This window comes from Nymphalis io, chromosome 24 (genome assembly GCF_905147045.1).
Source record: "Nymphalis io chromosome 24, ilAglIoxx1.1, whole genome shotgun sequence".
Lineage (NCBI taxonomy): Eukaryota > Metazoa > Arthropoda > Insecta > Lepidoptera > Nymphalidae > Nymphalis > Nymphalis io.
Genome location: NC_065911.1, coordinates 8,303,460 through 8,318,066, shown reverse-complemented (window position 1 = coordinate 8,318,066; position 14,607 = coordinate 8,303,460). Strand labels below are relative to the sequence as shown.

Genomic DNA, 14,607 nt, shown 5'->3' with positions numbered 1-14,607 from the left:
TAGAGCCAAATTAGTTAATTTGACTTTGTTCAGTGTTTCAGAAACTGGACGTTATACAGTTACATTGATTACCTCGATGTAACAATCAATGGCGAATTAATGCAATTATGGTGTGTGTGTGTATGTGTGTGTGTGACACGTGATAAATGTGTTATTTATAAAAAATTAAATCGTATTTTATTGTATAATATTATTAAACATATTTTGTTATTATTGAGGAATTGTTTTTTTCCAGTTTGGTGAACTCCCATTCCACCTTGTCCGGTCTAAGCGTTTCACCGATCTCTACGCCGAAGTTCTTTTTAATTATGAATGGCTTCACGCGAAACTGAACTGCTGTCCGCTTCAAGCCGTTCTCGCTGACTTCGAAGATGCCAAGCTGCACGTTAACAAAGATGCTGTGAGGTACGTACATATCTTTATAAACGAAAACGTTAAATTAGTTACATTTTCTTAAAACCAACGCAGGTTTTAGATTTCCTTATAGATTACAAAATAAATTTATGATTAATTGTTGAATATAGATTACATTTTATTTAATAAGCGTCACATTAAGAAACTAAATCAGCTCGTGTAAGCATTCGCCACCGTGTGCGCAGGGAGCTGACTTTGGTGGCGGACGCGCTGCGGCTGGGCGGCGCCATCTTGGGCCAGTTCCCCGACATGCTGGCGCCGCAGCTGGTGGGCCGCCTGCTGCCCGAGTCGCAGCACGCGGCGGTGGCGGCGCTGCTGGCGCAGTGTCGGCGCGTCGGCCGCTCGCACTGCGCGCTGCTGCCCGCGCACCACTGCCTGCACACGCCGGGCGGGCCGCTGAAGGTCACAATACTAATAATTACACTATAGATATCTGAAACTACATCGTATCTCTTGCCCCGTCATTGTTCGCAAAATAAATAGTTTTGAACGAGATCATAATATTTTATAGCAATGTCCGACGTCCGATTAAATATATTTTACAAAAAAAAATTGACTTTATATTCCTCCCGTACAAAACGCCAATTTCATATGTTCTATTATCGTACCATTGAAATTTAATATATAAATAATACATTTCACAATGTATTATATATTCGATGATAACCTTTGTGCACTATATTAATTAATTAAATTAAGCTAAGAATCTCACGATTAATATTTTTCAAAAGTAACTTTACATTTCAGTACTCGCTAGAAGGTCATCAATTTGCTGTATTCGCGTTCCGTCTCAGCTCGGACAAACGATACGTCGTGTCCATTTCGAGTCGAGTCATATCCTGGGATCTATCGACTTCAGACCTGGCTAGAGACCTTTGCCCACAATTGGAGGGTATTATGCAAAACTTAGAGCTGTCACCAGATAACAAATGGGCTGCTGCATCTACCAATAATTCTGTTGTTAGTATCAATTCCTGTGTTTGGAATATGTTCTTAAATGGCTTAGTAGTTAAAACGCCACATGTTATATTTTCCAGTCTATTCTTCTCAATATGCTGACCAGCGAATACATCACCATTGAAAATCCATTGGAAGAAGGTGAGCTACTGTAATTATATGGGATACAATCGATTGCTTGTAACTACCGTTTTTACTATTCTCGCGAATAATTAGTCTCCTAGCTAGATTCGGTAGACTTATTTAATTAAACCCGGCCTTAAATTGTAATGAAAACTGAAGTAAATATCCCATTGCTATGTAGTCAAGGCCTTCACTCCTGTTCAATAGAATTCCACACGTATGCCAGTTGGTGGATAAAATTGAACTAAGATATAATTTAATTTTATGTAAATAGTTAGAAAATATCTGAGTTTGGTGTTCACTTTAGTTTTCTATGTTCTTCTTCAAGTCAATAATTTTATCTTGATAGGTGAAACAATTCGTGGTGTTTACGTTTTGAACCATCACATGTTCATCTATGGTCCTGATTCCTGGGTGCAGTATAGTATGAGAGGGGAACTCGAAGATACCAAGCCTGCTCCAGATTCAGCACCGTATGTTGATGAGCCTTGGGAAATTCTCTGTAAGCTTAATTTTAAAATGTATTCGAGATTTTTTTTAATTTTAGGCACATAGAATTTGATGTCGTCCAGAGGGTGGATCTACCAGTTATCTGTCCGATAGCTGGTTGGAATCACTACGGGTACGCGACCCCGGACTGCTCTAGCTACTAGTGTCACATTCCTGTATCTTCCGTGATCACAGTATCCTCACCCCTCTCCTTGATACGCTGTTTCCCAAAATTATCCCAGCGTCACGCCAAAGAAGAAGGAAAACTAATATTAAACCCGGAGTGGTGCCTCCGTTTAGGCGTAATCCAGTCACCTGTGACCAAACCAGCACCACACATATTGACTCGTTATTCCTGCGGATCCTGCTGGGGAGGAGGAGAGGGTGGTATGGGTACTGGGCAAGCCCGTGTTGCCATAAAGTCGCCTGGCCCAGGCGTAGCAGCATCCACGGAGAGGACACTTCGCTCACCTGTCTTGCAGGTGGAAAACAACACGGAGAGTGGCAGTCACCGGTTATAAGTCAGCACGAATAGGCGTAAATGCGGACGCCAGGGGCCAATCTTGACAGTAGGAGGATCCATCGTAGATCCATTGATCAGCTACCGCCTGTTTTAAGTCGGGCAGCCCCCGATCAATAAGTATCAATAAGTATGTAATACTGATCCACCTCAGCGTTAACTTGTTCCGCCTGGGTGAACGGAACACAAGCCTTACAGCTAGACGTTGACGCTGTGACATTAACCACCTGCTCAAAGAAAGAAAAATCTCAAAACCCACATCATCGCTGCTTACATGCGCTTTGCGACATGGAATGTCCGAACGATGAGAACAGGCTTCCCGAACACCTACGGACGCTCCGATTGCGCCCAAGAACTGCGCAAAACTTACAGTATCGACGTGGAGCTTAAAAGGCTCAATATCGATATTGTAGCCTTACAAGAGACCAGTACTGAAGACGAAGGGTCTTTGCGTGAAGCTAACTACACTTTTTACTGGAAGGGCAAGAGTTTCTTGGAAACACGAGAGCATGGTGTAGGTTTCGCGGTTCGAAACCATCTCATCAACGCCATAGACACCAGTAGGCGTTTCCGAGCGGATTATGGTCTTGCGTCTAAACACAAAAAGCGGCTTTGTCACGCTAATTTCCGCTTACGCACCGACGCTTAGTTCAAAACCTGAGACCAAGGATCAATTCTACGGCCAGCTCGATGAGACAGTGCGCAGGGTGAATCCAACTGACAGACTGCATATTTTGGGTGACTTTAATGCCCGCGTCGGTCAGGGCACATCAGCCTGACCTGAATGCCTCGGTGCACACGGCATAGGCAAGCTTAACGACAACGGACAACGACTGTTGGAGTTTTGCTCAAGGCACCGGCTGTGTGTTTCACCAACACCTTTTTTAAAGGCAAAATGATGCGGAAAGTCTCGTGGATGCACCCTCGATCTAAACACTGGCACCAATTAGACCTTGCTCTTACAAGAAGGAGGGATCTACGGGAAACGCTCCACACGCGGGTTTTCACAGTGCCAATTGCGACACCGATCACAGCCTCGTTGCTACTAAAGTCCGACTTGTCCCTAGGAGTGTCCATTCTTCCAAGTCACTCGGTCGAAAAAAGATAAATCTTTTCAAATTCATTTGGGGAACTCGTCCGCGAAGAAGTTGCAACTTGGGACAGTACGGAATCAGCGCGAGTCGAATGGGAAAAAGTCAAGTCTCTTCTCACTGACACTGCAGGCAAGGTTTTTGGCTATCAAAAGGCAAACGCGGGGGATATTGGCGGGGTGTACGCGGGCATCAAAAGAGCTCTTGGACCTACTCCAAAAAAGACGGCACCTCTCAAGGAAACCGACGGTTCTGTTATAACAGACAGCACCCGTCAGATGGCAAGATGGGTAGAATACTACAAGGGGCTCTACTCGTGCCCAGTGGATATTCAGCCAGAAGCAGTGGAGCTTGTCCTGAATCTGGCAACTTGGCACGAACTAGACGTTGCATCCACAGTAGAGGAACTTTATCTGGCCGTCAAGAAGCTCAAATGCGGAAAGAGCCCCGGAAAAGACGATGATGTCACCGAAGTCGTCAAGCTTGAGTGCCTCTTGCCCATCCTTCATAACCACCTGGCTAAGTGCTGGGAAGAAAACTACGTCCCTCAGGATATGCGAGATGCTAATATCGTCACTCTTTATAAAGACAAAGGCGATCGTGGCGACTGCAACTGTTTCCGCGGAATATATCTTCTTAGCATCGTCGGTAAAGCCTTTACCAGGGCCATTTTAGGCAAACTACAAAGGCTCGCCGACCGCGTATACCCTGAGGTACAATGTGGTTTTAGGTCCCAACGATCAACTGTCGACATGATATTTTCACTCAGACAGTTACAAGAAAAGTGTAGGGAGCAACATACCCCCCTAGTCATTGCATTTGTAGACCTAAACAAGGCTTTTGACTCCGTGAGCAGAGAGGGGTTGTACTCGGTTCTTGTCAGAATTGGATGCCCCCCAAAACTCCTAAGGATAGTGCAATCGTTCCACGAAGGTATGGAAGTCACCGTCCTGCACAATGGTAACACATCTACGCCTTAGGTTGTGCACTGGCCTCACCTTGTTCGGAATATTCTTCTCGGTGCTTCTGAAGATTGCTTTTGGAGATGAACAGCAAGGCGTCCACTTACACACGCGAACCGATGGTAGGCAACATCTCAATGTTCAAGTCCAAACGCCACAGGGAGAACCTATTTGTAGATAATCTCCTCTTCGCTGACGACGCTGCCTTCGTTGCTCATGACCAAGCTCAACTCCAGAGTCTAATGGACAAATTTGCCAGAGCGCGCGACCTCTTTTCAATGTCCATAAACTGCAAGAAGACCGTTATCTTAGCGCAAGGATGTTTAGAGCAACCAGTCATCTTGCTTAACGGCGCACCTTTACAGGTGGTTAACAAATTTTGCTACCTTGGGTCGCATTTGTCGAGCAATTTCTCGCTTGATGCAGAGATCGACTTCCGCATCGGCAAAGCAGCCTCTACGTTCGGGAAACTCTGTACAAGGGCTTGGGATAACAGACACCTTACGGTAAAAACGAAAATGCTTGTTTACCAATCATGTGTCCTAAGCACACTCTTGTAGGGAGCAGACTAAACACCGACTAAACACATTTCACTTGCGCTGTCTTCGGAACATTCTGGGCATCACATGGCAGGATCGCGTGACAAACGAGTCTGTTCTACGCGAGGCACAGCTGCCTAGCATCATGGCCATTCTCAAAAAAAAAAACGGTTACGATGGCTGGGACACGTGCATCGAATGGAGCAGACTCGTCTTCCAAGGCAAATACTACTGGGAGAGTTTGTGGATGCAAAGAGGTCTGTTGGGCGGCCTATGCTCCGTTACAAAGATTGCGCTAAGCGTGATATGGTTGCGTTTAACATCCCTAGCAATCGATGGGAGGAACTGGCAGGGGACCGTGCCAAGTGGCGACGCCTTATTTACGAAGGTCAATCAAAGCATGACAATGACTGGTTTAAATTACTAAAAGAAAAACGCACTAGGCGTCATGAGCGGGCTTCAAACCCCCGCCCATCTGGGGGCGCATACACTTGTCGGAAGTGCGACCAAAGGATCCTCTCTCGCATTGGTCTTTTCAGTCATGAACGCAAGTGCCTTCGCGATGCCGCTTAAATCATCTGTCAAAGATGCAGAGGCCTATATAAAAATAATTTTATGACTATTTTAAAAATTGCCATTTGAAGATCATTTTAGAATTTCTCGTTTATTTTTTATTTAATCACTTTACTTCAAAAAATCTATCACTTAAGTTATACTCATTGACAAACGAAACAATTTTTCGTTTTCTTAAATATTGTTACAGCTATACTTGAAATATTGCTTATATTAATTGTTATCACCAGCGATAGAATTCCGAGACCTGGATAATATAGTCCTAGCGAAGTGGAGCGGTGACCTGGATGACGATCGGCTCCTGGTGCATTTCTGCAAGTCTGGGACTTGGATGCAACCTCTTAGGTGTCGTGGCGCCTTCACGTTAAACAAATACTGGACTAAGATTTACACGAGTGACCCTGAGAGAGGATATCAGGTACAAGTTTTTGCTGTAATTAAAATTTGATGATTGCTGAAATAACAATAGAAGTCTTATAATTTATTGCAAAATATTTACTTAAAATCAGACAAAAAATCATCTCTACATTCATGCATTTTTTTAATTTGTACCTAAAAAATGACTTTCTACTGGAATTATTTGATTATAAATGATCTATCATGGTGATAGTATGAAACCGCCTTGATAGATACCTACAATTTATCAATAATTTTACTACCAAGCTATTTATTTGTAACCTAGATCTCGTTATATAACATTTAGTTGGTAGTTCAAGAAACTTGTAATGACATTTTCAAAGCCAGTTATTATATCTCTAATATTAAAAAAACTCAAATACAGATTTCGATATACGAATTAAATGAAGAAAAACAAACATGGGACAAATTTGAAGAACTACATCATCAAGAAACAGATACGGCGGAGGCTATGCTGCAGTTGAAGAGAGGGAAAAAGGATCGAATGTTACTTGGTAAGAATTGATTGAAGAAATTAGTTGATACCCGATGATGAGACACATGAATTAAATCCACTGCTGGGCTAAGGGCACCTCTTCACCATGCTGCTCCAATCCGAATTAATGGATTTACAAGTGGAAATTTTTCAACCGATCAGTCAATGTGGAAGATTTTCATATACAACAAATATTTTATTTTGATGTTAAATTGAGTTTATATATCCGAGACTGGAGTGTTTCAACCATCATTTTTATCGAATCAAAAAAATCAAACACTTGGATTCTTAATTTATTTAGTCCCTTAACACTTAAAATTACATAAATATTTTATTTTATTATTGAAATTAAGAATTATTCTCACAGTCATATTCATTTATCACAATTTTTCAGATATTTTTCTTTTTGATCGTAAAAGGAACTTTTAGAAAAACTTTGGCACTTAATTGAAAGAGAAGAGTAATATAAGCAATAACTTTAACTCCTTTATACTTCATATTTAAAAATATATTTTAATAATAAATTATATTTTATTATAGCTACAACAACTTATAGTTTCGTTGTTTGGGATTTTAATAATATTATACCAAGAGGTGGCCATGTTGATGATAAGAATAAAGAAGAAGCCGATGATAAAAAAGAAGAAGAACTAGTAAGTACTAACATTTATATAAGCTTAAACAAAAACGCAATAACTGTGGCTAGTAAAATAATAATGATTATAATACACGAACTATTCGTGATAAATAACGACCTGTGAATATTCCACTGCTTGCGTTGATGAAATACACATGTGGCAGAATTTCAGTGAAATTAGACACATGCAGGTTTCATCATGATGTTTTCGTACACCGTCAAGCAGGAGATGAATAATAAACACAAATTAAGCACATGGAAATTCAGTGGTGCTTGCACTTTTTTGAACCCAAAATCGTCGGTAAAGATTCACACGGGCTAACCACTGGGCTACCTCGGCTGATTAACAATGATGATAATCATGATTAACAATGACAAAATGAAAACAATTTTGTGTTTTAAGGAAGAGAAACAAGACGTACAAGAAAAAAATTTACGATTGGAGGGTATAGTCCTAAAACTCCCTCATACTATTAGGAATATATCTACGAAAATGACTCTGTCTAACTCGTTTATGATCAGTAATAATAACACGTATGCTGTTGCTGGAGTAAGGTATGTATAATAAGGAGTTACTATTAATATTTTTTAAGTTTATACAAATTATAATGAATTCCAGAACAGATAAACTGAAATATTTCTATAAAGAAATGCTTAAGACGATACCTATCATTTATAAGGTTTTGTGTCTCCTGCATCATAAAGCCGTACAACAATTAATTGTATTTTTTATTTCCTTTTTTTATTATTAATTATTTTAGAAAGGTAAATAAGTGAATAGTCAAGAAATTTAAAAATATTTTTACGCCGGTAATGCATAATTATACTCACTCACATAACAAACCGTTTGGTTGTAAATTTATTACAAATCAATAATTGCATAAAATATAACCAAATATATAACATTGAATTGTAGTTTTCTACTACTACAAAAAAATGTCTTGATTTTTATGTACATGTTTAGGAAAAATCTTTACGTCTGGAGTCTAGAAACGACAAAGCTGATTAAGGTCCTCGACGCCCACTTTGGTAGAATTGTTCAGTTGGAACCCCTAACCGTGGGTGCTTGGAACAACGTGATTACCTCGTCTATAGACAGAACAGTGAAGATATGGAATATTGACAACATATTTGAGCAAGTGCATAAAATCGATAGACAAGAACTGCCCATTGAATCTATAAGGTTATTATTTTTAATTTAATCTGTATTTTTGTACTAAATTAAAAATGTTTTACTTCTATTTGATGTTATTTTTAAACGCGATCTAAATGCTATTACAATATAACTCAAATTTGATCGATAGCTGCTGGGAAATGATACGTATATAAATTAAGGCTTGTTTTTGTTCCTGTTAAATGTTATAGTACAATGAGCTTCATAAGTACCTATTTATCGGTAAGATATAAGTAACGTAAGTTAATCGATGACAATCTCGTTTCAGCCTGGCGCGCGACGTCCCGCTGGCGGTGACGGTGACGCGCAGCTGCTGGGGCCTGTGGGACACGCGCGCGGGCCGCCTGCTGGCGCAGCTCGCCGACGCGCCGCTCGGCGCCATCGTGACGCACGCGCACGTCACGCCCGCCGGCGCACACGTCGTCACCGCGGAGTCGGGCTGCGTCATCGTATGGGACACGCAGGACCGCCAGGTTCGGTGCTCGACTTTAGTTTTCTCTTTAAATTAGTATTTTTATGGTTTTTAATTCATTCGAATAGAATGAAATACATAAAAGTATATTTATAAATGAGTTTATTACTTGTTCACAATTGCTCGCTTTTCTACAAATTCATAAATCTATAAAATATTCGACTTTTAGATGTATAATAAATTACAGCAGGAGATTTTTCAGAGCTATATATCTCTTCAGAAGATTTTTCAGTTAATTTGAAATTATAAATAATTTGTTACTGTTTCACTTTATAATCATTGACCACTTAAAATTTGAACCTCTTTGATTTCAAGGTTGTATTCAAAGAAGAACAGAAGGGTATTAAGCAGCTCTTACTTTTAGAAGATGGTTCAAAATTGATAGCAATTGATATGTTAGTGGCGACTGATAATGTTGACAACTTGGCTGTTGCTCACATTGTCGCTAGGACCATACCTGGTAAGAAATATCAAATTCTTGTCAAATGAGGACCTGACATTTGAATTTACCTGAATAAACTTGTAAAACTAGGCTTATTGATAACTAGCACGAAATATATTTAAATACATACAATGTCACAATATTACTGGCGAATTTCGGCAATGGCAGCCAGAATCCCTTGAGAATACGCAAGTCATATTATAATACACAATTGCGCAAACAAAGTGCACACTCCAACTGGCATAATCCGATGGGATGGGCAATCCCACAAATACACGTGACTGAAAAGAGCTGAGATGAAGTTCATTTTACTAACACATTATATATTTTTTCTTCTTACTTACATTTCAATATTAAAAGATTTAATTTTTTAGACGGTGAAAAAATCTACACAGTGGATTATGAAGTTCGCGGAACAGGTTATCGAGCGGCGGTCGTTTCCGCTGACGAACATCATATAGTGGCTCCGGGAATGGATAAGTCTTCCAGGGAATGTTTGCATGTATTCCACGCAAGGACTGGTGCAAGGTTGCATAGGTGAGGTGAATCGTGAAAAGTATATTTTTATATCATTATTTATTTTGCTAAATTAAGTTTAAACAATTGATACGTTTAAAGCTTATGTTTAAAAAAATGATAAATAAGGCATATTGTTATGTACTGTAATTATAAAGCTGATAAAAAATAGTTAATTTAGTATTTGTGGAGTTTTAAATTAAAATATTTGCATATCAAAGTGAATGATCACGCATCATATTGCGATGAACCACAGATTTGTGCGAAAACAAAGATTGCAACGCTACTACTTAAGTAGCGCTTCGAAATCTTATTTGTAAAAATGTAAAGTACTTAATTGAATATCACGCATTACTAAGATAAACCAATAATTTATTTATTTATGTATATAGATAAACTTAAACATAATACAATCAGGACATATTAAAATCACGAAGTTACACCACTTTAAGCTAGATTATATTGCTAACCATGCTCATTAAAATAATATTAATACATTCAATTGATCTTTATATAAAGTCGATGAATTTATTACATTACGGTGATTAATAAATTAAAATCATGTTACTATAATAAATAACAATTATTTAAAAAGGTAATAAAATAAATTTGACCCAAAATTTAAAGGGCATGATCACGGGCTGATTAATCTAAAACAAATTTAAAAGAGTTTTTTTCGTTGGATCTATAAAAACTAATGTGATCATACGAAAATTCCAGAATTCCCGTCAAAAATAGTGGTATTAAAGACATGCAGTCTATAGTGGCGTTGCCTCATAAGCCTCACTGGGTTGCGGTGATCGGTAACGACAAGGCTGGTATTTTGGACATCAAAACTAAGAGACACGTAAGGTGAGTGTGTGTCGTTAAATATTCGTCTACTCTTTTCATTTCCTCCAATGTGGATTAATACATGTCAAAATAATTCCGACACATGCAAGTTGATTCTCGTTTATGAGAACTGATTGAATTAAAATACATGGCTCGGAAAAACCTAACCTTCCATTTTGTTTCGATTCCATTTTATCTTAAGTAAGTGTTAGTTTAGAGCAGAATAAAATGTATTCTTGAGGAATATATTGTATATATTGATGTAATTTATTTGTATGTAACTTTATATATGTTAGGAATATTATATTAGACTTAATAGTTCATTGGTCCACATTCGCCGTGGACAGGTGCATTGCAAATAAGTTTTACAGTCAGTTTAAAACGAGCAAGCTTCTAAATGTTTATATTTTACTTTTGTATAAAAACATAACTTTTGTATAAGAACTCTAACTAGAATCTTCCATAGATTAGATAATTAATTTTAAAACGTGATTATTAGATTCGTTCCACGCTGGAACGGCGCGTGCACTCGCGACGGCAAGACGGGGCTGTGCGCGCCGTCACGCGGCGGCCTCGACCTCATCGAGCTCAAGCGCGGCACCTCCGTACAGCAACTCATCTCCAGAGCCGCCGAGGGTGTCTTCTCCATTATCACCATGTTTAGCTCTACCGACCAGTACGTCTTCTATTATCATAGCGGTAGGAAGACTCTGAGAGTATTCAGGTGAGCAGATTAATATGCTACATGAAAATTATTTCAAATCAGAGAGAATGATCACGCATCATATTGCTAGATCATGAGAGATCATCATATTGCGAACAACAGAATGAAAAACAATAATTGGAACGCTAGTACTTAACTAGCATTTCATACGTATAAAATAAAGGCGTTCAGAAGCTCTTCTATTACAATTAATAAACTTCTTGATTTCTCAGTGATCGTTGAATAGTCATTTCTTAATCTTAACCTTAGACTTTAAATTCATACGATTGATTTAGCGGCTGACTAAATTTGGATAAGTTTTTATTGTTAAACTTGATGTGAGCCTGTCGTTTTAATTTCTTTTTAAGGTTTCCATGAAATAGCTTATTCGAATTCCAAAAATTTCATTATATACATATTTAAAAAGATATGATTTTCAGAAACCACAATTACTGGTCAATTATAACAAGAAGTTGTTAATTATTCCAGAACTGTAGATGGAAAAGCAATAGCTGAATACAGAGCTCCAGCAGAAGTGACGGGCGTTGCGAGCGCGCATGGAGGCAAAGCGTTGGCTATCGCGTCTCAAGACGGCTGTCTTACTGTTCTTAATATTGTCGATCCTTACGAGTAAAAAATTGAAATTTTAGATTATCAAGATGCTTCGTAGCGAATAGAAAATTGTTATATAGTGTTGTAGGAGATTCATATAATAAAAATTATAAATGTTGAAACAGAAAGTAATGTAATTTAGTAAAATTATTATTATATTTAAGAGACATAACGAAAAAATATTAGATTTTATTTAAACAATTCACTAGCGTGAAGGAAAGAAGCTGCTGATGGAATGGATATTTTTACAGAAAGACTGGGTTTGTCTTCTTGTGTTACGTAAAAATGTAAAGAAGCTGTGTATGTTTGTAATACGTATACTCCACAGACAGTAAAGCATATTTTACATGCAGCTGAAGTTGCTTCGCGGCCGCGATTTTATTACTTGGAAAAAGTATCTTTATATATTTCAGTAGTACCCATAACTTCTCACACTCTTGCAGTAAATTAATTTACAATCAATATTTTGCATAATAAATATTTACGAAATGTGAACTTTGTACTTATACATGTCGTATATTGTATACGCTGATAAGGCTAATATGCCATTTTTATTTGCTTAACAGTTACTTGCGGTGCCGGTACAACTTCGGTTTTATATATAGAAGGCCTTATCGTTGATCTGGTAAAAACTGTAATATATTTCAGATTTTAATAAATTCTGATCATTGATCTTGTTTCTGGACGTGATAAGATTTGACCTTCTATCTGGTTCTAGACTTAATCTAGGTTTTTCATAAAACAACGTTAAATAAATAATCGAATTGTTTGTAAGAACGTTTATAATAACCAACATGAGGTAATTATGACAAACATACTTCTTTAAAACAAGGTTATGACAGTTTTACCGAAGGTAACATGTGTCCTTAACTTTTTTATGCCCGGTTACTATATTCAAGAAACATCTCGTTTTGCTTACGGTTAGTCGAGCAACTATTAGCATGTATGGACAAGCAGTGCTCTTCTGTAAGAACTTACTTCATTATCCACCCGTGAAATGTTGACAACCGACTTATATTGATGCGTGTATTCTTAAAATGTTATAATTATTATGGTCAATATCGCATATGACTTTCGCATTCCCTTTATGACATTACATAATCGTTTTCAGCGATGAGTTTCGTGTTTAGTCTTACAGAATAGCCTTACAGATATGCTTCGTATAACAGATAAATGGATGAAATAGTAGTCATACTATTAGTGTTTTTATTAAAAATTGTAAATGTCAATTAGACATTATACCATTGGTAAGCAAAACGATTTGTTATTTTAAATGAAATAACCGACCTATCGAGAGGAAATCAAATCAACAATAGCTCGTAACATTAAAAGAAACATAACGCTAGTGTTAAATACTTTTAATAGTTAAAAATATTAACCCGCTATATTGTTTAGTAAGTATGGAAACGTTGGCTGTGTAACGAAGGGAATTTTAATACTTTTTTTCGTTTGCAATTCCGCTTGTGATCTTAAATACCTCATTCTTGAAATAAACCTTATAATAGAAGATAATGTTTGTAAACCTACAGTAACAGTAACAGTAACAGTAACAGCAACAGCATGTTAATGTCCCACTGCTGGGCTTAGGCCTCCTCTCCCTTTTGAGGAGAAGGTAAATGTAAGGTAAGTACCTTCTCCTTGTAAACTTACATAGTACAAATTTGCAGAGCTATAAACAAATACTATTAAGAATTAAAGATATAGTAATATTAGAATCGGACTGTGATATGAGTAATGTTTTGAAGTGGGAATGTTTTTGGTTAAATATAACAAAATATTAAAAGTTAATACGTTTATGCAGAGTTTAATCATTCTAGCTTATATAACTTTAATATTATAGTGCTTTAAATTAAATATATATTAATTATAAAATGAAGTTTTATTTAGTACTTTTAAAATACTATTTTTAAATAAACTGTTTGATATAAGTATATTTTCTTCAATTATGGAAGGAAATAACCAACACACAAAATTAATTACATCATTTTAGACAAAATGTTCAAAATGTCTGGGTCACTAATTTTCACATATTTTATGGCATATGAATTGAAATATATACTTAAAGACATCAATACGGTTTATGAAAAATACATCCATTGTCCTTCGTTAATCATACATTATCACATTTATGTGGAGGAGGAAGTGACTGTTTAAAACGTAATAAGTAGAATTCTTCTTATACTTTTACGGAATTAGGTTTAGATCATTCACATTTATGGAAACTGAAATAAATCATTGTTTTTTTATATCTTTGGAAAAATCAATAGCTGTATTCATTTACAGTACAGTACAGTAATAGCCTGTTAATGTCCCACTGCTGGGCTAAGGCCTCCTCTTCCTTTTTGAGGAGAAGGTTTGGAGCTTAATCCACCACGCTGCTCTAATGCGGGTTTGTAGAATACACTTGTGGCAGAATTTCAATGAAATTAGACACATGCAGGTTTCCTCACGATGTTTTCTTCACCTTCAAGTACGAGATGAATTATAATCACAAATTAAGCACATGAAAATTCAGTGGTGCTTGCCCGGGTTTGAACCCACGATCATCGGTTAAGATTCACGCGTGCTAACCACTAGGTCATTTCGACTCATCTGTATTCATTTATACACCTGCTTCTAGTGTCCCATAGGGATCACGTTTGAGCCCTTTATTATTGCGA

General features: G+C 37.6%; 1 protein-coding gene across 1 annotated transcript in view; it reads left to right on the top strand.

Annotated features, from left to right (window-relative positions):
• Window positions 1-12,057, top strand: part of LOC126777821 (NACHT and WD repeat domain-containing protein 2) — a 42,216-nt gene extending 30,159 nt beyond the window's left edge. Inside the window, exons 17-32 of the mRNA XM_050501001.1 lie at window positions 236-405; window positions 600-816; window positions 1,162-1,374; window positions 1,452-1,512; window positions 1,844-1,996; window positions 5,899-6,086; window positions 6,450-6,579; window positions 7,101-7,213; window positions 7,601-7,752; window positions 8,162-8,380; window positions 8,640-8,844; window positions 9,159-9,303; window positions 9,660-9,822; window positions 10,522-10,653; window positions 11,132-11,356; window positions 11,825-12,057. Of these exons, the coding sequence (XP_050356958.1) occupies window positions 236-405; window positions 600-816; window positions 1,162-1,374; window positions 1,452-1,512; window positions 1,844-1,996; window positions 5,899-6,086; window positions 6,450-6,579; window positions 7,101-7,213; window positions 7,601-7,752; window positions 8,162-8,380; window positions 8,640-8,844; window positions 9,159-9,303; window positions 9,660-9,822; window positions 10,522-10,653; window positions 11,132-11,356; window positions 11,825-11,969 (2,631 nt within the window). The 3' untranslated portion in view covers window positions 11,970-12,057. The remainder of the gene's footprint in view (window positions 1-235; window positions 406-599; window positions 817-1,161; window positions 1,375-1,451; window positions 1,513-1,843; window positions 1,997-5,898; window positions 6,087-6,449; window positions 6,580-7,100; window positions 7,214-7,600; window positions 7,753-8,161; window positions 8,381-8,639; window positions 8,845-9,158; window positions 9,304-9,659; window positions 9,823-10,521; window positions 10,654-11,131; window positions 11,357-11,824) is intronic.
• Window positions 12,058-14,607: the final 2,550 nt, after the last annotated feature.